Here is a 24146-nt window from a genome sequence, read left to right on the forward strand (position 1 = left end):
GTCATCATTCCTGTTTATTATCAATGCTTCTGTAAGACAAGGACTGCTACTGATTCATCTGGTAGACAAATATATCAACCTACTGTGTACTATGACACCAGAGATCGAGTTTCTAATAGTGGTCTTTATGATCGATCTTTACCTCGTTTACCAAGTACTGGACAATATGGTCACTGGAGACATTCATTTGCTTCTCAAGTTCCTGAAGATATTGATGTACAAGGATATACGTACATTGACAACAAAAACAATCAGAATCAGAACACATTATGATTTTTTTCGAGGTATTTGTAAAATTATGTTATTACTTTTCTTTATAATAATACTTATCTTGTTAGTAATTTACGTTTATATTCTACACCTACATCAAACCGTTCAATGTAAAACGTATAGATACAAACCAATCACTTATTTTAAGAAGCAAAGATTATTTATACCAGTAACATAATTTCATATTCTCGTTGCTGTAACTGCAACCATTCAGATAAATACTTATTTATTTTTAAGCCTTTTCATCCGTTGTTGACTAATTCATTTCGAAATTATATTAAGGATATACAGTGGTCAATTGATTTGGTATATTATTAATAGTAATGAGTCAATCATCTTAGACGTTAACTATGTATTTTGTTATAGTATTTATGTATATTGTTATCACACTGGGAAATACAAATGGACAGCAATTCTTGTCTGGTATAAATGATATTAGCGTATTAGAAGGTGAATCAGTTACAGTCAAATGCTTCATTCAAGGTACATTACCAGAGTCAAGTGCTATATCTTGGTGGAAAGGAGATCGTCAATTGAGTAACAAGAACAACATACTTATTGAGGATTCCAGAATAACTGCAACTTTAACAGACTTTCCAGGAACTAACAAAATAACATATTTATTAGTAATCTCACCATCAGTACGAGAAGATGAAGGCAAATATTATTGTAGGATTATTTCAGATAACAATGAAATTCGTTCTGAAATTATTCAAGTTACCATATTACAGAAGCCTTCTGATGAATACCCACAATGCATTAAATCAAAGGAAAGTTATATAGCCGGTTCTGATGTAAAACTTTCTTGTATATCAGAGGTAATTAATCCTCCAGTAGATTTAAGTTGGACACGAACAAAAACAGCAATATCAAATGAGGATGTAAATACAGATATACGTGATGACATTGTTTATAAACATCTTCAGTTTACTGCTGAAAAAAATGACAATGACGAAACTTTTGTCTGCTTACAAAAATCAAAAGTTGTTCCCGCTACTTCTAATTGTACAATTGCCAATCTCAATATACAATATATTCCTGAAGTAAAAATACGACACACTAGCGTCATTTTTGCTGGGTCAGATTCTATATTATTTTGCCAGACAGCAGCAAACCCTCCTGTACGGACGTTTAGTTGGACATTTCAACCTGTTTTGGAATCATACGAATATGCGACTGAAGGCCAAGTATTGAGACTTCTTAAACCAACTATTAGTAGAAATGGAACACAGATTACGTGTAAAGTCGAAAACACTATTGGGTCGTCTATCGCCACAACAACAGTATATATTTTAAAAGAAATTTACGTAAAATCAAAAGATTCTAACAATAAAATAGATTCAAATGTGGACAATAACGGCAGGTCAAAGGTCGATATAAATACTGAAAATAATGCTGATAATGAAGATGAAGTGTCATTGTATGTTGTGATCATTATTATTATATTAGTCGTCATTATTGTTGTAGTTGTTGTCATCATTCCTGTTTATTATCAATGCTTCTGTAAGACAAGGACTGCTACTGATTCATCTGGTAGAGAAATATATCAACCTACTGTGTACTATGATACCAGAGATCGAGTTTCTAATAGTGGTCTTTATGATCGATCTTTACCTCGTTTACCAATTACTGGGCATTATGGTCACTGGAGACATTCATTTGCTTCTCAAGTTCCTGAAGATCTTGATGTACAAGGGTATACGTACATTGACAACAAAAGCAATCAGAATCAGAACACATTATGATTTTTTCGAGGTATTTGTAAAATTATGTTATTACTTTTCTTTATAATAATACTTATCTTGTTAGTAATTTACGTTTATATTCTACACCTACATCAAACCGTTCAATGTAAAACGTATAGATACAAACCAATCACTTATTTTAAAAAGAAAAGATTATTTATACCAGTAACATAATTTTATATTCTCGTTGCTGTAACTGCAACCATTCAGATAAATACTTATTTATTTTTAAGCCTTTTCATCCGTTGTTGACTATTTCATTTCGAGATTATATTAAGGATATACAGTGGTCAATTGATTTGGTATATTATTAATAGTAATGAGTCAATAATCTTAGACGCTAACTGTGTATTTTGTTATAGTATTTATGTATATTGTTATCACACTGGGAAATACAAATGGACAGCAATTCTTGTCTGGTATAAATGATATTAGCGTATTAGAAGGTGAATCAGTTACAGTTAAATGCTTCATTCAAGGTACATTACCAGAGTCAAGTGCTATATCTTGGTGGAAAGGAGATCGTCAATTCAGTAACAAGAACAACATGCTTATTAAGGATTCAAGAATGACTGCGACTTTAACAGACTTTCCAGGAACTAACAAAATAACATATTTGTTAGTAATTCCACAATCATTACGAGAAGATGAAGGAAACTATTATTGTAGGATTATTTTAGATAATGATGAAATTCGTTCTGAAATTGTTCGAGTTACTATACTACAGAAACCTTCTGATGAATACCCACAATGCACTAAGTCAAAGGAAAGTTATATTGTAGGTTCTGATGTAAAAATGTCTTGTATTTCAAAGGTAATTAATCCTCCGGTAGATTTAAGTTGGACACGTACAAAAACAGCAATATCAAATGAGGATGTAAATACAGATATACGTGATGACATTGTTTATAAACATCTTCAGTTTACTGCTGAAAAAACTGACAATGACGAAACATTCGTCTGCTTACAAATATCAGAAGTTGTTCCCGCTACTTCTAATTGTACAATTACCGATCTCAATATACAATATATTCCTGAAGTAAAAATACGACACACTAACGTCATTTTTGCTGGGTCAGATTCTATATTATTTTGCCAGACAATAGCAAACCCTCCTGTAAGGACGTTTGGTTGGACATTTCAACCTGTTTTAGAATCAAGCGAATATGCGACTGAGGGTCAAGTATTGAGACTTCTTAAACCAACTATTAGTAGAAATGGAACAGAGATTACGTGTAAAGTCGAAAACTCTATTGGGTCATCTGTCGCCACAACAACAGTATATATTTTTAATGAAAATTATGTAAAATCAAAAGATTCTAACAATAAAATAGATTCAAATGGAGAATATAATAACTGGTCAGAGGAAGATATCAATTCCGAGAACACTGCTGGTAAGGAAGATAAAGTATCATTGTATGTTGTGATCATTATTATTATATTAGTCATCATTATTGTCGTAGTTGTTGTCATCATTCCTGTTTATTATCAATGCTTCTGTAAGACAAGGACTGCTACTGATTCATCTGGTAGAGAGATATATCAACCTACTGTGTACTATGATACCAGAGATCGAGTTTCTAATAGTGGTATTTATGATCGATCTTTACCTCGTTTACCAAGTACTGGACAATATAGTCACTGGAGACATTCATTTGCTTCTCAAGTTCCTGAAGATCTTGAAGTACAGGGTTATACATACATTGAAGACAGGAACAATCAGAATACACTATGATACTTTTTAAAGGCTGTAGTGTAAAACTATGTTGTTTGTCTCCTTTAAGACAATGTTTATCTTATCAGAAGCTAAAGTATAAAATCATCATTACATCATAAACTATTTTATAATATTATGGTAGAAATAAAATTAAGATAGATATAAAACTATCCCTTATTTTATGAAACAACTATTATGTTATGCCAGTAACATTTGTTTTTCTAACGTTGCTGTTCATGTAACCAATCAGATGGATACTGTACTGTACATTGTTACTTGTATTTTATATACTCGTCAAACACAATTGGTACAACTGTGATTAAGCTGTTATTTATTAGTAACAAATACATACTGGACATTGGTTTTAATATTAAACATGTATAATGCTGTTTTATTTATGCTTTTTGCTATCATGGAAAATGCAATTGGTCAACAATTCTTGCATGATATGAATGACGTTAGCGTACTAGAAGGAGATTCAGTTACAGTCAAATGTTTCATTCAAGGTACATTACCAGATTCAAGCAACATTGCATGGTGGAAAGGAGATCGTCAATTGAGTAACAAGAACAACATACTTATTAAAGATTCAAGATTAATTGCAACTTTGACAGACTTTCCAAGAACTAACAAAATAGTGTATTTATTAGGAATTTCACAATCAATACGAGAAGATGAAGGAAATTATTATTGTAAGATTTCAAATATTGATGAAAAACATTCTGAAATAGTTCGTGTGACTATATTACAGAAGCCATCCGATGAATACCCACAATGCTTTCAATCAAAAGAAAGTTATATATCCGGTTCTGATGTACAACTCTCTTGTATATCAGAGGTAATTAATCCTCCAGTAGACTTAAGGTGGAGACGTACCATACTGCCAATATCAGATCAGGATGTAAGTACAAATATACGCGATAACATTGTTTATAAACATCTTCAATTTACTGCTAAAAAGTCTGACAATGACGACACATTTGTTTGCTTGCAAAATTCAGAAATTTTTCTCGCTACTTCTAACTGTACAATTACCAATCTCAATATACAATGTATTCCCAAAGTCAAAATACGACACACTAGCATCATTTTTTCTGGGTCAGATTCTATTTTATTTTGCCAGGCAATAGCAAACCCTCCTGTAAGGACATTTACCTGGACATTTAAACCAATGTTGAAATCATACGAATATGCGACTGAAGGCCAAGTATTGAGACTTCTTAAACCAACTATTAGTAGAAATGGAACACAGATTACGTGTAAAGCAGAAAACTCTATTGGATCATATGTCGCCACAACAACAATATATATTTTCAATGAAAAGTATGTAACATCAAAGGATTATAACAATAAAATAGATTCAAATGGAGAATATAGTAGCAGGTCGGAGGTCGACATAAATAGAGAGAATAACGCTGAAGAAGATGAAGTATCATTGTATGTTGTGGTCATTATTATCATATTAGTCGTCATTATTGTTGTCGTTGTTGTCATTATTCCTGTTTATTATCAATGCTTTTGTAAAACAAGGACTGCTACTTATTCATCTGGTAGAGAGATATATCAACCTACTGTGTACTATGATACCAGAGATCGACATTCAAATAGTGGTCTTTATGATCGATCTTTACCTCGTTTACCAAGTACTGGACATTATGGTCACTGGAGACATTCATTTGCTTCTCAGGTTCCTGAAGATCTTGATGTACAAGGATATACGTACATTAAAGGCATGAATATTCAGAATACACTATGATACTTTTTTAAAGGAGGTAGTGTAAAACTTTGTTATTTGTCTTCTTTAAGACATTGCTTATATTATTGGAAACGAAAGTATAAAATGTATCAAAAACCTGCACATCACAGAAATAGAAAAATGATACATATATAACTATCTATAATTTTAAGAGACTAGACGGATAGCAGGACAATAATACATGTCGTTTACAAGACACGGTGATTTATGTAGTCAACTAAAATTCTTCCAAAGAGTCACAAAATAAGTCCAAATGTTTGAGTCAAATTTAAACAAACCCAATTTGTGTTTCATATGTAACATTAGGGTTGAGGGATGTGGCAAAGGATGGGTGCAAAGAGGAACAATTTTTTAATATAATTATTCTGTATCCATGCAGTAACGAAATAGTAATTGTTTTCATGTTTTACAAATTATATACCACTACTATAACACATTGCATTTAATACTTTGTGGAAACTGTGGAATTACTTCCGAAAAACTTGTCAAAGTTAGTACGGAAAATATGACCCACTTTCAAAAGCGATTTACTGAAATGTCCTTAATACGAATCGGAATAAAACTCAAAATACGTCCTATTAAAACCTACTTCCTTACGTAAATGTATACATACGCTCTTGCAATTGCCCAGATGCTCTCAAATTTGGCTTTGGCGTTACTAATTGTCTTCAACATTATGATGTTGGACTCGAGCTGTTTAGCCACTTGTTATCTTATATTTTTATGAATATATAAAAAACTTTATTTCGCAAATAAAATGCATAGCAAAACCATACAAAAGGTATAGTAGAGTAGATTATATAAAAACAATTATCGTAGGAGGAGATAAAAGCGAAGTATCCTAGTTTTATTTTTGCGGGTAATTTTTGGCACCGTCATCCATTCGACAGTGTATACTACGATCGTAAAAACGATTGTAAAACACCCCTATTTGTGGCAAATCGTTGAACCTCAATTCGTTCTAATTGTCAATAACTCATTATCTAACTCAACTTAATTAGTAAACAGGGTTACATTAGGTGGTAAAATCAGTGCCGAATGTATAAACCAACTGTATAATACATCATCGAGTAACAATTCTAGAAGTAACGCGCAATTTAGTGAATTTTGCTCTTAAATTAATTTATATATATAGATAATTAATTAATAATGACTTTATCCAAATTCCCTCACTAGCACTGATGAAGGGCTAGTGTTGCCCGAAAGCTCTGCTAACTTTTCTGGCTGTTTTACTTTATCGTTTTGATTTAGCTTCTCGCTTTTTTTTGTATCTCCATTGAGATCCAGCCACTGATACCAACAGCATTGTCACTTTTTCAGTAATTTGCCTTTGGATTTATATATAGATAATTATCTATATGTTATACCAGTAACATAATTTTATTTCGTCCTTGCTGTTCCCGTAATCGTTCAGATTATTTATGTGCCGTATCTTCTGTACACTCGTTAAGCGCAATTGTTAAAATTAATTGTTGAAGTCTTAAGATTTTGTTAATAAAATGGTTGTGCTCTTTTCTACAAAGTATTATAATGCATTTTTGTTTATGTTTGTTGTTATTGTCCTGGAAAATATAAGGGGACAACAATTCTTGCCAGATATGAACGATGTTAGCGTATTAGAAGGTGAATCAGTTACAGTTAAATGCTTCATTCAAGGTACATTACCAGAGTCAAGTACACTATCATGGTGGAAAGGAGATCGTCAATTGAGTAACAAGAACAACATACTTATTGAGGATTCCAGAATAACTGCAACTTTGACAGACTTTCCAGGAACTAACAAAATAGCTTATTTATTAGTAATTTCAGCATCAGTACGAGAAGATAAAGGAGAATATTATTGTAAGATTATTTCAGATAATAATAAAATACGTTCTGAAATTGTTCGTGTGACTATATTACAGAAGCCATCTGATGAATACCCAAAATGCATCAAATCAAAAGACAGTTATATTGCTGGTTCTGATGTAAAATTGTCTTGTATATCAGAGGTAATTAATCCTCCAGTAGATTTGAGTTGGACACGAACAAAATCACAAATATCAGAACAGAATGTAAATACAGATATACGTGATGACATTATTTATAAACATCTTCAGTTTACTGCTAAAAAGACTGACAATGACGAAACATTCGTCTGCTTACAAATATCAGAAATTGTTCCGGCTACTTCTAATTGTACAATTAACGATCTAAATATACAATATATCCCTGAAGTAAAAATACGACATACTAACGTAATTTTTGCTGGGTCAGATTCTATTTTATTTTGCCAGACATTAGCAAACCCTCCTGTAAGGACATTTAGCTGGACATTTAAACCTGTTTTAGAATCAACCGAATATGTGACTGAAGGTCAAGTATTGAGACTTCTTAAACCAACTATAAGTAGAAATGGAACAGAGATTACGTGTAAAGCAGAAAACTCTATTGGGTCATCTGTCGCCACAACAACAGTATATATTTTCAATGAAATTTATGTACAATCAAAGGATTATAACAATAAAATAGATTCAAATGGAGAATATAGTAGCAGGTCGGAGGTCGATATAAATACAGAGAATAAGGATGACAAAGAAGATAAAGTATCATTGTATGTTGTGATCATTATTATCATATTAGTCGTCATTATTGTTGTCGTTGTTGTCATCATTCCTGTTTATTATCAATGCTTCTGTAAGACAAGGACTGCTACTAATTCATCTGGTAGAGAGATATATCAACCTACTGTGTACTATGATACCAGAGATCGAGTTTCAAATAGTGGTCTTTATGATCGATCCTTACCTCGTTTACCAAGTACTGGACATTATGGTCACTGGAGACATTCATTTGCTTCTCAAGTTCCTGACGATCTTGATGTACAAGGATATACTTACATTGAAGAGAGACAGAATAAAAATACACCATGAATATTTTCTGGAGGTATTTTTAATAGTCTTCCTTGCATCTTATATATTTATTTATTCATATTTTGTGTTTCCGTAGATTTACACTGGATGATAATTTTAAATAAAATTTATTGCTTGTTATACTGGTTTATGTGTTCAGTCAGATACACTTTATGATTGAATTATTTTAAAGACCTAATCACATCTTTCGAGGTTACCAGAGCTTTTAACTAAGAAATGCAAAAGAAAATTAAACAAAACACAAGTTCTTATCAGTTTTCTTTCGCTGTAAGAACTATTGTAAGAAATGTGTTTCCCAAAACATTGAGATGTGGTTGTGCTATTCTGGAAACCGCATTTTACCAGTACCAGTAACACAACTTATTATCATGTATGCGCTTTTGTATTATTTATAATACTAGAACATTCTGTTCATTTTACTTTTACAACAGATATAATATATGATCACCATGTAACTGATAAAACACTTTTAGTTACTCTGTTCACCCTTTTTGTAAATTCAACATTCAAGTTATAATACTAGTAATCAAGTATATCAATTGTTGATATCTGATGTTTTAATTTAAAACGTGAAGATCAAGAGTGTATTCAGCTCAGAAAAGTTTAAATACTATATAATATATTATTTTTGTGGACAATTGAACAATCTGGACAAGGAATGGAAATAATACTACAAACTTTGGTAATATGTGTAGCTGTATATAATGTAGAATGTGGTCATTTTGCCGCAAGACCAAATGATGTAGGTGAAGCAGAAGGTAAGGCTGCAACACTTAAATGTTATATTGAAAACATTAACCCAGAAGATGACGTAGTCTCATGGTTGAAAGGTGATGTTAGAATAAGCAATGAAGCAGAATTTATAGCAAAATATTCCAGGTTTTCAGTAAATTTAGAGAAAGTTGGTAATACACAAATTTATTTATATTCGTTATTGATTGACAACCTACAACAATCAGATGCAGGTGAATATCACTGTGAAATAAATAACAAAATTAAATCACAACCAGCTCATCTCGCAGTTTATCAATTTCCTTCTAGTGAATATCCGAAATGTATTCAATCAAAAGAGAGTTACGTTGTTGGATCGGAAATAAAGTTATCTTGTATTAGTGAAATGATTAATCCACCAGTTCAATTAAGTTGGAGTTACAAGACAAGAGATGTTTCTCTTTCGAAGACATCAAGGGAAATTAAAGACACACTTGTATATAATCATTATGTATTCAAAGCAAACAAACTAGATAACGATGGCACATTTACTTGTTATCAAACAACAGATGTTTTACCTGGAAAGCGCAACTGTACAATTCAAAATCTGAATATACAATATCTTCCAGAAGTTAAAATACAACACGCAAGTACAATATTCGCTGGGTCTGATTCTATTTTATTCTGTCAATCATTTGCTAATCCTCCAGTTACTCAGTTCAGGTGGACGATTTCACCTGCATTGAATGCTAATGAGTTCATTGCAGATGGACAAGTATTGACGCTTATAAAACCATCAATAGCGATTAATGGAACAATAATCACGTGTTCTGCAGACAATAATGTTGGTATTAGTAGAAATACAATAACTTTATTAATATCAAATGTAAGAAACAACAAGGAATCTACAGAAGAAAGTAATGATGTAATACAATTACATAAAGTGAATATAAATACAAATAATGAAGAAGATAAGGACAGTGTCTCTTTATATGTTGTGATTATTATTATTATATTATTAATCATTATTTTGATAGTTGTTGTCATCATTCCTATTTATTATCAATGCTTCTGTAAGACAAGGACTGCTACTGGTTCATCTGGTAGAGAGATATATCAACCTACTGTGTACTATGACACCAGAGATCGAGTTTCAAATAGTTGTCTTTATGATCGATCTTTACCTCGTTTACCAAGTACTGGACATTATGGTCACTGGAGACATTCCTTTGCTTCTCAAGTTCCTGAAGATCTTGATGTACAAGGATATACTTACATTGAAGATAGAAATAATCAAAATACACTTTAAGATTAAAATGGAGTTTCCTAACGAATGCATGCAAACAATGAAAACAATACAAATAAATTTGCTTCTCGGCTTCTTTTGGGTAATGTTTTTCGAATAATAAATTTGGATCCAAAAAAATATAAATACAAATCATAGATGCTACTCAGCTGACGTTTGTGATTAACAGAGCATTTCAACAATTAAATTCGAAAACTATTGCACAAACATGAATAGATTATTTTAATGATACCTGTAACACAACTTCAAATTGAATATGCGTTACACGATTTATAATACGAGTCATTTTCTCGATTATATTCATTTTGCTTTTGAAAAGAATGTCACAGATGGTCTTGTTAAATATCTGATGAATTAGCAATGTCATTTAATATGAAGAATTAAGGACTTTTTGCCGTATTTTTTTTTAAATGTAAGCCAACATTCACCTGTTTACTTTAATCGTATTGCTAATAGTGAAGTACATCAAAGAGATATACTTTTGTGATATTTAAAAGTGAGGAAGACAATGTTAATTTGCAATCAATTCAGAAACATTTAACATTATCAAATGTTTTTGTTGACGATTTATTTAAAACATCACCATCAAAAATGGAAGTATTGAAGTGTGTTTCAGTAATTGTCATAGCTGCACATATAGTAGAAAGTGTAGAATTTGCCGAAAAACCAAAAGACGTTGGGGAAATAGAAGGTAAAGCTGTAACTCTTAAATGCTACATTGATGACCTTAGAGATGATAGTTATACAGTTTCATGGTGGAAAAATAATGTTAAAATAAGTAGTCAAGCAGAAGTTAAAGTGACAGATTCTAGATTTTCCGTAAATTTAGAGAAGGTAGTTGACACACACATTTATTCATATATGTTGTTGATTGCCAATCTGAAGCAAACAGATGAAGGTGAATACCACTGTGAAATCAATAATGGAATAAAAATGATATCATCACAACCAGCTCATCTCGCAGTTTATCAAATTCCTTCTAGTGAATATCCAAAATGTATTCAATCAAAAGAGAGTTACGTTGTTGGATCAGCAATAAAGTTATCTTGTATTAGTGAAATGATTAATCCACCAGTTCAATTAATTTGGAGTTACAAGACAAGAGATGTTTCTCTTTCGAAGACATCAACGGAAATTAAAGACTCGCTTGTCTATAATCATTATGTATTTGAAGCAAACAAACTAGATAACGATGGTACATTTACATGTTTCCAAACAACAGATGTTTTACCTGAAAAACGTAACTGTACAATTCAAAATCTGAATATACAATATCGCCCAGAAGTTAAAATACAACACACAAGTACACTATTCGCTGGATCTGATTCTATTTTATTCTGTCAATCATTTGCTAATCCTCCAGTTACTCAGTTCAGGTGGAAATTTTCACCTGTATTACATGCAAATGAGTACATTGCAGATGGACAAGTGTTGACACTTACAAAACCATCAATTACGAAAAATGGAACAATAATCACGTGTTCTGCAGAAAATAATGTTGGTATCAGTAGAGACACAATAACTTTAATAATATCAAATGTAAGAAAAAATGAAGACTCTACAAAAGGAAGTAATGATGTAATGCAATTACATAAAGTGAACACAAATAAGAATAATGAAGAAAATAAGGATAGTGTGTCTTTGTATGTTGTTATCATTATTATCATATTAGTCGTCATTATTGTTGTAGTTGTTGTCATCATTCCTGTTTATTATCAATGCTTCTGTAAGACAAGGACTGCTACTGATTCATCTGGTAGAGAGATATATCAACCTACTGTGTACTATGATACCAGAGATCGAATTACAAATAGTGTTCTTTATGATCGATCTTTACCTCGTTTACCAAGTACTGGACATTATGGTCAATGGAGACATTCATTTGCTTCTCAAGTTCCTGAAGATCTTGATGTACAAGGATATACTTACATTGAAGATAGAAATATTCAAAATACATTTTAAGATTAAATGAACCTCCCAGAAAGGGTGCAAAAGGTCAAATTAAAGCCTGTTTTTGTTAGGGTTTCGAATATTTGGGTGCAAAAGACAAGACAATACAAATCATGTAGGTGCTACACAGCTGACAGCCGTTGTAAACAGAGAATTTCAACAACTTCATTTAAGAACTAATTTATCAACATGAAATACGCAATGTGCTAATACCTGTAACACAACTTAAAATTGATTATGCTTTATTTATTTATAATGCGAGATTGTCTTGTTGGGTAACTGTTAAATTAACAATGACGTTAGGACCAGTTAAGACAGTTTTGCCGTATTTTGTTTTTCAAAATGCATTATAAATGTTCTTGTTGACGATTTATTTTTTAAAAAACACAATCAGAAATGGAAATATTAAAATTTGCTTCAGTAATTTTAATAGCTGCATATATTGTACAAAGTTTAGAATTTGCTGAAAAACCAAAAGACGTTGGAGAAATAGAAGGTAAAGTCGCAACGCTTAAATGCTATATTAATAACCTTAACGACGACAAGAATGAATTTGTTTCATGGTGGAAGGGTAATGTTAAAATAAGCAATCAGGCAGAAGTTATAGTAAAAGATTCTAGATTGTCAGTAAATTTGGATAAAGTCCTTGACACACTAGTTTATTCATATGTGTTGTTGATTGTTAACGTACAGCAATCAGATGCAGGTGAATATCACTGTGAAATAAATAGTAATCTTAAATCACAACCAGCTCATCTCGCAGTTTATCAAATTCCATCAGGTGAATATCCAAAATGTATTCAATCAAAGGAAAGTTACGTTGCTGGAACTGAAATAAAGTTATCTTGTATTAGTGAAATGCTTGATCCACCAGTTCAATTAAGTTGGAATTACAAGACAATAGAAGTTTCACTTTCGAAGACATCAACGGAAATTAAAGAGTCGCTTGTCTATAATCATTTTGTATTTGAAGCAAACAAACTAGATAACGATGGCACATTTACTTGTTATCAAACAACAGATGTTTTACCTGAAAAGAGTAACTGTACAATTGAAAATCTGAATATACAATATCGTCCAGAAGTTAAAATACAACACGCAAGCACAATATTTGCTGGATCTGATTCTATTTTATTCTGTCAATCATTTGCTAATCCTCCAGTTACTCAGTTTATGTGGACGTTTTCGCCTGTATTGAACGCAAATGAATATATTGCAGATGGACAAGTATTGACGCTTATAAAACCATCAATTACCACAAATGGAACAATAATCACGTGTTCTGCCGAAAATAATGTTGGTATCAGTAGAGACACAATAACTTTAATAATATCAAATGTAAGACAAAATGAAGACTCTACAGAAGAAAGTAATGACGTAATACAATTACATAAAGTGAACACACATAATAATAATGAAGAAAATAAGGATAGTGTATCTTTGTATGTTGTTATCATTATTATCATATTAGTCGTCATTATTGTTGTAGTTGTTGTCATCATTCCTGTTTATTATCAATGCTTCTGTAAGACAAGGACTGCTACTGATTCATCTGGTAGAGAGATATATCAACCTACTGTGTACTATGATACCAGAGATCGACTTTCAAATAGTGGTCTTTATGATCGATCTTTACCCCGATTACCAAGTACTGGACATTATGGTCACTGGAGACATTCATTTGCTTCTCAAGTTCCTGAAGATCTTGATGTACAAGGATATACGTACATTGAAGATAGAAATAATCAAAATACACTTTAAGATTAAATGGAGTTTCCTAACGAATGGAACAAAGAAAACAATACAAATAAATTTCTTCTCAGCTTCTTTTCGTAATTTTTTTCGAATATTTGGAACCAAAAAACATAAATACAAATCATAGATGCAACTCAGCTGACTTCTGTGATTACCAGAGCATTTCAGCAATTTAATTCGAAAACTAGTGCACAAACATGAATAGAGTATTTTACTGATAAGATTTTACTTTAAGATAAGAATAATGAGAATACACTTTAAGCTTAAATTAAGTTTCCTATTGGATATTTGGATACAATATATATAGAAAACATAACATTTCTTCTAAGATTGCTCAGAGAACAAAACATGGTTACCAAAACGTTGAAACTAATTCTTGAAGTATTGTGATTTTAAAAACCGCATTTTACTGATACCAGTAACAAAACTTAATATCCAGTATGCTTTATATATTATATATAATACTTGTCAGTTTCTGTTTATTTTACTTTTGCTTAAGATATGATATGAGATAAATGTTAAATTAATAACTTGGAGGTAATCTTTTCATCAATGTGAATTTAATGTTTATTTAATTGCTATAAATGAAGTACATCAGATTTAGACTTGTGTTGTAAGGTATGTATTCAGTTCAGAAACATTCATTGTGTTACTTGTGGAATATTGAAAATCAGAATCAGGATTTTTTTTAATGGATATATTAATACGTACATTTTCAATCTGTGTAGCTGTATATATTGTAGAATGTGGACATTTTGCTGCAAGACCAAATGATGTAGGCGAACCAGAGGGTAAAGCAGCAACGCTAAAATGCTATATTGAAAACATTAATCCAAAAAATGATGATGTTTCGTGGTGGAAAGATGATGCTAAATTAAGCAATCAAGCAGAAGTTATAGTGAAAGATTCGAGGTTGTCAGTAAACCTAGAGCAAGTTGGTGAGACACACATTTATTTATATTCGTTGTTAATTGTGAATATAAAGCAAACAGACGCAGGTGAATATCACTGTGAAATTAATAATGACATTAAATCAAAACCAGCTCATCTCGCAGTTTACCAAATTCCATCAGGTGAATATCCAAAATGTATTCAATCAAAAGAGAGTTACGTTGTTGGATCGGAAATAAAGTTATCTTGTATTAGTGAAATGATTAATCCACCAGTTCAATTAAGTTGGAATTACAAGACAAAAGATGTTTCTCTTTCGAAGACATCAAAGGAAATTAAAGACTCGCTTGTCTATAATCATTATGTATTCAAAGCAAACAAACTAAATAACGATGGTACATTTACATGTTTCCAAACAACAGATGTTTTACCTGGAAAGCGCAACTGTACAATTCAAAATCTGAATATACAATATCACCCAGAAGTTAAAATACAACACACAAGTACACTATTCGCTGGATCTGATTCCATTTTATTCTGTCAATCATTTGCTAATCCTCCAGTTACTCAATTCAGATGGACTTTTTTACCTGTAATAAATGCAAATAAATACATTGCAGATGGACAAGTATTGACGCTTATAAAACCATCAATAGCGGCAAATGGAACAATAATCACGTGTTCTGCCGAAAATAATGTTGGTATCAGTAGAGATACAATTACTTTGATAATATCACTTGTAAGAGAAAATGAATTGTATAGAGAAGAAAATAATGACTTAATACAATTACATAAAGTGAACACACATAAGAATAATGAAGAAGATAAGGACAGTGTCTCTTTGTATGTTGTAATCATTATCATCATATTAGTCGTCATTATTGTTGTAGTTGTTGTCATCATTCCTGTTTATTATCAATGCTTCTGTAAGACAAGGACTGCTACTGATTCATCTGGTAGAGAGATATATCAACCTACTGTGTACTATGATACCAGAGATCGAGTTTCTAATAGTGGTCTTTATGATCGATCTTTACCTCGTTTACCAAGTACTGGACATTATGGTCACTGGAGACATTCATTTGCTTCTCAAGTTCCTGAAGATCTTGATGTACAAGGATATACGTACATCGAAGATAGGAACAATCAGAATACACTTTAGCATAGTAAGTTGTTGTTACAGAAAAAAATAATTATTTTATTTTAGCTCTACCAAGTAGAATACTGGTAATTTGTATAGTCAATGGTCCTCTCAACTTTATTGAAATAATGTGTGCATGTTAAATATGAAGTTCATCACAGAAAGGAAAAGATTCATTGTTCTTATTATATTTTCATTTTTATTTCCAAATCCACATCCGTAAAAAAAATATTATATAATCATAATGTGCTCAGTGAATACATTTCAGTGAATACATAAATAGCCTAAGAGTACAGTATTCATTCAGTTTATATTAATTATTAATTATTTTATGTATGTATGAAGTATTTCTACTTAAGGCCTATTCAAAAAATAAAGTCACCGTTGTTCACAGTCATAGGACTTGCGCCAGTAACATTCCTAGGTTGCTAGTTTAATGTGATCATACGAGCTTCTTTACATTCATTGTACGTCAAACATGGTTCGTATACACTATCATTACATCATCTATAACGATTTTAATTGTTTATTTTGTAGATTTTTGAAAAAAAATCCAATTTGATAAAGTTTTAATGTTGTAACTTTATAATGAATTTGCATTCAGATTAGTTATTTTTTAGATACCAGAAACTATTTTTTTAAATGAGCATGCTTTATCAAGCGATGGGCATGCGTGTTTTCTGCCTGACAAACGGATATTATGATTTTTAGAATTCACTAGAAACAGTCAAACAATAATTGTTATAAGGTACAAACAATGGTGATTGCCTTTTTGAACCACAAGGAAAGAAACATAACGGAAAATCTATTGTATAGGACATGTAATGGGAACCATTATTGTAACTATACTGTTTCTGTGGACACACATTTTAGGCGTTATTTGTGTTAGTTTTATTGGAAAACTTGAAGATGTATCTGTAATAGAAGGAAAACAAGCAGTTCTTTCTTGTTTTATTTCTGAAGATGTAGTTAATGCCGTTTCTTGGTGGAAAGGACTTAGTAAGTTAGCAGCTCCAACTGAAAATATAAAGGATGAAAATGCCCGAATTTCCATGTCTTCCTTGAAAGTTCCTTCTGGTGAAATGCGTATGTATTCATTGTTGATATCAGATGTTACATTAACAGACGAAGGCGATTATCACTGTAGACTACAAGAAAATGAAAACATAAGATCTGGCACGGCGCATCTTACGGTACTTCAAATACCATCATCTGATTACCCACAATGTATTGTTTTTGGAGAAAGTTTTATAGTTGGATCTACTATAACATTATCATGCGTAAGTGAGTTTATCAAACCACCAGTTGAACTTAATTGGATGCGTGATGATGGTACGATAATTACAAGTAATGTACGAAGTAACGTGTGGGGAAAATTGGTTTATACAAATTTGACATTTAATGCTAAAAAAGCTGACAACAAACATACATTTACTTGTAAACAATCTTCGCATGTAAGACAACAGCCAGATGTTGCTTTCTGTGTAGTCGACAATTTAAATATTTATTACAAACCAGTCATAAAAATTCAACATACTGATGTTATATATACAGGATCTGATGCTATACTATTTTGTCAATCATTTGCAAACCCACCGGTGAAACAATATGAATGGATTTCTCAGCCAATGCTAGATGTCAATGAATATGAAAATGATGGACAAGTATTCCGTCTTTTGCAACCCACACGCAAGCACAATGGAACTAAGATAACATGTACAGGTAAAAATGTGGTAGGTGAAACGTCACATACAGTTGTATTATACATTAGTGAAGAGGAACAGAATAGTAATGTACATCATGGCAATACAGGTGGAAATTCCGAATCAGACTATGAAGATGAAAATAATATGCTTTTATCAGATGATTTAGAAGACAAAACGGAAATCTCTTTGTATGTTGTGATCATTATTATCATATTAGTCGTCATTATTGTTGTAGTTGTTGTCATCATTCCTGTTTATTATCAATGCTTCTGTAAGACAAGGACTGCTACTGATTCATCTGGTAGAGAGATATATCAACCTACTGTGTACTATGATACCAGAGATCGAGTTTCAAATAGTGGTCTTTATGATCGATCTTTACCTCGTTTACCAAGTACTGGACATTATGGTCACTGGAGACATTCCTTTGCTTCTCAAGTTCCTGAAGATCTTGATGTACAAGGATATACGTACATCGAAGAAGGGAACAATCAGAATACAATTTAGCATAGTAAGTTGTTGTTACAGAAAAAATAATTATTTTATTTTAGCTCTACCAAGTAGAATACTGGTAATTTTTATAGTCACTGGTCCTCTCAACTTTATTGAAATAATTTGTGCATGTTAAATATGAAGTTTATCACAGAAAGGAAAAGATAAAATGCATTGCTCTTATTATATTTTCATTTTTATTTCCGAATCCACAATCGTAAAAAAAATATTATATGATCATAATATGCTCAGTGAATACATTTCAGTGAATACATAAATAGCCTAAGAGTACAGTATTCATTCAGTTTTACATAATTATTTTATGTATGTATGAAGTATTTCTACTTAAGGCCTATTCCAAAAATAAAGTCACCGTTGTTCACAGTCATAGCACTTGCGCCCAGTAACATTCTAGGTTGCTAGTTTAATGTGATCATACGAAATTCTTTACCTTCAGTGTACGTCAAATACGGTTCGTATACACTATCATTACATCATCTATAACAACTTTAATTGTTTATTTTGCAGATTATTGAAAAAAATCCAATTTGATAAAGTTATAATGTTGTAACTTTTAATGAATATGCATTCACATTACTTATTTTTTAGATACCAGAAACTATTTTTTTTAATGTGCATGCTTTATCAAACGATGTGCATGCGCGTTTTATGCCTGACAAACATATATTATACTTTTTAGAATTCACTAGAAACAGTCAAACCATAATTGTTATAAGGTACAAACAATGGTGATTGCCTTTTTGAACCACAAGGAAAGAAACATAACGGAAATATATTGTATAGGGCATGTAATGGGAACCATTATTGTAACTATACTGTTTCTGTGGACACACATTTTAGTTGTTAGTTGTGTTAGTTTTGTTGGAAAACTTGAAGATGTATCTGCGATAGAAGGACAACAAGCAGTTCTTTCTTGTTTTATTTCTGAAGATGTAGTTAATGCCGTTTCTTGGTGGAAAGGACTTAGTAAGTTAGCAGATCTAAATGAAAATATAAAGACTGAAAAGGCCCGAATGTCCATGTCTTCCTTGACAGTTCCTTTTGGTGAAATGCGTATGTATTCGTTGATGATATTAGATGTTACATTAACAGACGAAGGCGATTATCACTGTAGACTACAAGAAAATGAAAACATAAGATCTGGCACGGCGCATCTTACGGTACTTCAAATACCATCATCTGATTACCCACAATGTATTGTTTTTGGAGAAAGTTTTATAGTTGGATCTACTATAACATTATCATGCGTAAGTGAGCTTATCAAACCACCAGTTGAACTTAATTGGATGCGTGATGATGGTACGATAATTACAAGTAATGTACGAAGTAACGTGTGGGGGAAATTGGTTTATACAAATTTGACATTTAATGCTAAAAAAGCTGACAACAAACATACATTTACTTGTAAACAATCTTCGCATGTAAGACAACAGCCAGATGTTGCTTTCTGTGTAGTCGACAATTTAAATATTTATTACAAACCAGTCATAAAAATTCAACATACTGATGTTATATATACAGGATCTGATGCTATACTATTTTGTCAATCATTTGCAAACCCACCGGTGAAACAATATGAATGGATTTCTCAGCCAATGCTAGATGTCAATGAATATGAAAATGATGGACAAGTATTCCGTCTTTTGCAACCCACACGCAAGCACAATGGAACTAAGATAACATGTACAGGTAAAAATGTGGTAGGTGAAACGTCACATACAGTTGTATTATACATTAGTGAAGAGAAACGGAATAGTAATGTACATCATGGCAATACAGGTGGAAATTCCGAATCAGACTATGAAGATGAAAATAATATGCTTTTATCAGATGATTTAGAAGACAAAACGGAAATCTCTTTGTATGTTGTGATCATAATCATCATATTAGTCGTCATTATTGTTGTAGTTGTTGTCATCATTCCTGTTTATTATCAATGCTTCTGTAAGACAAGGACTGCTACTGATTCATCTGGTAGAGAGATATATCAACCTACTGTGTACTATGATACCAGAGATCGAGTTTCAAATAGTGGTCTTTATGATAGATCTTTACCTCGTTTACCAAGTACTGGACATTATGGTCACTGGAGACATTCATTTGCTTCTCAAGTTCCTGAAGATCTTGATGTACAAGGATATACGTACATTGGAGACAGGAACAATCAAAATACACTTTAATAAAGTAAGTTGTTGTCTGTGGACTACAGTACTTACTATACATTACGGTACCGTACTGTTTTTCCAAATATGCAACATTAAACTACTAACCTACATCGACCTACTATGTACAATGAAACAAGAGATTTATTTCAAAGTGGTCTGTTAGATTCTTGTTTGCCATAGAGTATTTACCTACGTCATGACGTCACTAGAGACATGGTCTGAATAGGGACATTGAAGTAAGAAACAACCAGCAAATAATATATCTCTTACATTCTAACTATTGTTAATTTCTCATAATCGTTTATAAATAATATCTATACTTTTTCAGCTTTTTATCATAAACGATTAAAGATTTTTTTTTGGTCAAATCTTTCAAAGAATGGGAGTTTAATTTAACCTGTTATTTTGTAAAGTGAAATTATGTTGTTCCTTTTTTTCTACGGAAGTGAAAAACCGAGAAAGGGCCTATTCAAAGTACAGTATTAATTTACAACTACAAAATAGTACGTTAGAATCTCATGTCTACTGTACGAATATATTATTCTAACGTAAACTGTGAATAGTTTTAATAGAAACTACACTAAAGTTTATGTATACACATATACAGTACATTAGTTGTTTATTTTCCAGACCAGTATAATGGTTAGAAATTGCGGTAATGTACTTGAAACACTTGGTTAAATGCCTAGTTTAGGAGTTATGTTATTGACAGGCATGATTTTGGGTAGATTATGTTTTTAGAGTATCAAGTATTAATATTATTTTTATTTATCTTTTTCCTGGTTTGCCCACCACCCACACATTTACTCTTTTTGAATTTATGATGTTCATGTAAATAATCATAATTATGAATAACGATAATCAAACAAAACCAACAACAAGGCCATATACATGGCTGCAGTCGCGTGCTCAAGTTAGTGTTTACTGACCAACCGACCGACCGACCAACCGAACGACCAACTGACCGACATAGTGAGCTGTAGAGTGAAATGTCACTAACCTAGTTTATATCTGATACTCGATCGATCGAGGAATAAAATGTCTTTCAAAGGGAAAGCCTTCGTTTGATGGTACTGAATTATGATTCTAAAAACATGAATTGAATTACAAACTAATATTATTACAGTTTGCTCTGAGATATTTGTGTATGTTTGTCTGTTAGCATGATAACGTAAAAACTAAAAGTCGGATATTTGTCAAGATATATTGTGCCCCTAAAAAAGAAAAATTTTCTTTTATTTTTTTGGTTGAATATTCCATTTTATGTTACAGAATAGTTATTCACATTGGCAAAAAATTGAAGAAAATATTTTATTTACCTGAAAATTGTACGGATGCCAGTATGCCTAAAACGTGTTTACTTTATTTTGTCTTTTTATGAGTAAAAATTGGCCTATTCAAAGACTGATATTATTAATCTTCATTTTTCATGTTTTGCGGGGGTGGGAACAATGCATCATCAACAACATCATAGATATGTGGTCACTGATGACTCCACTACATTTTGGTGGCAATCCGGACCAGGATCCTAATTCTGGACACATTTTTACTATTTTACTAATTCACTAGAGTAATAACTATTACTCTATGGTAAACTACAAGACGGATTTTTATCATGTTCTTAACAAATTTTATCTTTTTACTATTATTTTCATTTCTAATATTTATAGTTGTATGATTATGAACATTATCATTAACCAGCACCCACCTGCCATCATCATTATCATTATCAAAGTATTGCCATATTACTATTAGCATGCCATAGCTTAATAATGTATTTCATGTTTTTGTTTATTACAGACAGCAGACAATTACGTAATTGCAAGTGTACTCAGCCATTTTGTATTCTGTGTACAAAGAAGCCATCGAATATTAGCATGTTTTAGACCACAGCTGAAATAACTTACAAGCCTACAACGTAATATTATATTATGACTCACTGGGGACGGTTTTAACCAAAGGTATAAGTCGTAAGTCGGTAAAATGAATATTCCTTGTTGGCGTTTAAATACAAATGCATACATTAGCATAATCAATGACAAAGCGCACGGTGCCCAAAACATTATCATAATTATAGGTTATGTAAATGTTTAACTAGTGATGTACTGTAACAAATATGTATAAGCAACTCTAGTAAAAAATATCGTGTACCTAAAGAATTAAATTAATTATTTCAAGTGAGATAGGGCATTACTCTCTACCTGTTTTTTGTACATGTTTATTAATTAATTTATATATTTCGCTAATATGTGCCTAAACATATTCAATGCATGGATATATTCAGTAGAAATAATGTTATTCTTAGGGGGAAAAAAAGAATATTCATAAATATGTTTAAATATGTTAATTCAATAATTAGTATTATGGTTCATTTATCATTAACATTCTTATTCATTATTAAAAGTTAAATAAATACATTTTTATAGTCGTAGTTAAGAGGGTTTAACTCATTATACATAAAATAGCTACAGTGTAATAATTTCAGTTTAAAGAATGAGAGTATTATAGGCAAAATGCAAGTTACTCACATTATGCCTATAATATATAGTATTTATGTTAATTAGCTCCATGCTTAGAGCTAATTAAAATAAATACTACAATCCTACTAAAAGAAAGAGATCCTTTGTTCGTAAGTTCTTTGTCTTTTCTACACACAGCGTAATATCCGACATAACTTTATTATTAATATTATTGATATTGTTAGAAGCAAGTCGATACATGACGACCAACAATAATATCAAACGTTGATGTAATTTGAACAGTTGTAGGTCATATATGAATATTGATATAAACTTGCTATAGATATAATATAATGTTATATAAATTTGCTGTATAATTATAGTTATTTGAGTATTAAATACGTTGACAATTCCATCGTTGGTAGGTATATCTAAGTTTTAAAATTACTATAAAAAATAGATAATATTGTAATTATGACGTTTTAATATGATCAATTTAGTTGTTTGGGTAAATTAATTTTAAATTTAATATAGCATGTGACCGTATATATTCTTTTTTTTAACGCGATGCTGTTGCCATTGTTGCAAACCTGTGCAGAGAATTACAATGATGATTGTGAATATTTATAAATTGTGTATTATATGTTATGTTAAATGGTAATCCTATTAAATTTAAATTATTTACGTAATTAGACTATTAAATATAAGTAATAAGTTTTGTAATAAATTTGGTGCACTGGACATATTAATATTTTAGAACTAGAACGTTTAGGTTATATTCATTACGTTGTGTATATATAATGCAATTGCTAAATAAGGTACTAACATTAATACTACTGTAGCTATGTAAAAATAATTGTCATAGTAAGTTGTAAAGTAGATTCAAACTATCTTGTTCATTACATATTTACCCACTCTCAAATAGAACGATTCTAAATACCGTCACACATGTGACACATATGATACTGTTGTGTATCGATGTTCCGCTGTATTAAGGATATTGCACTAAATTATCTAAAATCGTTAAAAATCGTTTCTTATTGAAGCACTAAATTTTAATTTAGGAATTGTTTAGTTTTAACATTTTATATTTTTATTTTCGTGTTATTTTTGTAATAGTATTGAATAAATAAAGTTGTTTGAAAATGT

The 24146-nt window shown here is 31.3% G+C and overlaps 3 protein-coding genes across 9 annotated transcripts; all 3 read left to right on the forward strand.

Annotated features, from left to right (window-relative positions):
- The first annotated feature begins 39 nt into the window (after window positions 1-39).
- On the forward strand, window positions 40-24146 carry LOC144835125 (cell adhesion molecule 2-like). 7 transcript variants are annotated; one of them, XR_013611046.1, is made up of 2 exons: window positions 40-284; window positions 22339-24146. XR_013611046.1 is itself a non-coding variant. In XM_078690172.1 (2 exons), the coding sequence occupies exon 1, from the start codon at window positions 621-623 to the stop codon at window positions 2013-2015; it is 1395 nt and encodes a 464-aa protein (XP_078546298.1). In that variant the 5' UTR covers window positions 574-620; the 3' UTR covers window positions 2016-2025; window positions 22339-24146. The 7 variants fall into 7 exon arrangements, 5 of the variants coding, with proteins under 5 accessions (XP_078546298.1, XP_078546300.1, XP_078546301.1 ...); XM_078690172.1 differs by lacking the exon at window positions 40-284 and adding an exon at window positions 574-2025; XM_078690174.1 differs by lacking the exon at window positions 40-284 and adding an exon at window positions 4052-5504.
- LOC144835129 (cell adhesion molecule 4-like) lies at window positions 10948-12379 on the forward strand. Its single transcript, XM_078690182.1, has one exon. It carries the CDS (start codon window positions 11009-11011, stop codon window positions 12377-12379), a length of 1371 nt encoding a protein of 456 aa, XP_078546308.1. The 5' UTR covers window positions 10948-11008.
- Window positions 12646-14628, forward strand: LOC144835130 (cell adhesion molecule 1-like). Its single transcript, XM_078690183.1, has one exon. It carries the CDS (start codon window positions 12764-12766, stop codon window positions 14126-14128), a length of 1365 nt encoding a protein of 454 aa, XP_078546309.1. The 5' UTR covers window positions 12646-12763; the 3' UTR covers window positions 14129-14628.

Source organism: Antedon bifida, chromosome 2, assembly GCF_963402885.1.
Source record: "Antedon bifida chromosome 2, ecAntBifi1.1, whole genome shotgun sequence".
NCBI classification, from domain to species: domain Eukaryota; kingdom Metazoa; phylum Echinodermata; class Crinoidea; order Comatulida; family Antedonidae; genus Antedon; species Antedon bifida.

Bases quoted from the DNA above. Each gene is read 5' to 3' on its own strand.
- LOC144835125 (XM_078690171.1), top strand. From the start codon at position 19,099: ATGGTGATTGCCTTTTTGAACCACAAGGAAAGAAACATAACGGAAATA.
- LOC144835130 (XM_078690183.1), top strand. From the start codon at position 12,764: ATGGAAATATTAAAATTTGCTTCAGTAATTTTAATAGCTGCATATATT.
- LOC144835129 (XM_078690182.1), top strand. From the start codon at position 11,009: ATGGAAGTATTGAAGTGTGTTTCAGTAATTGTCATAGCTGCACATATA.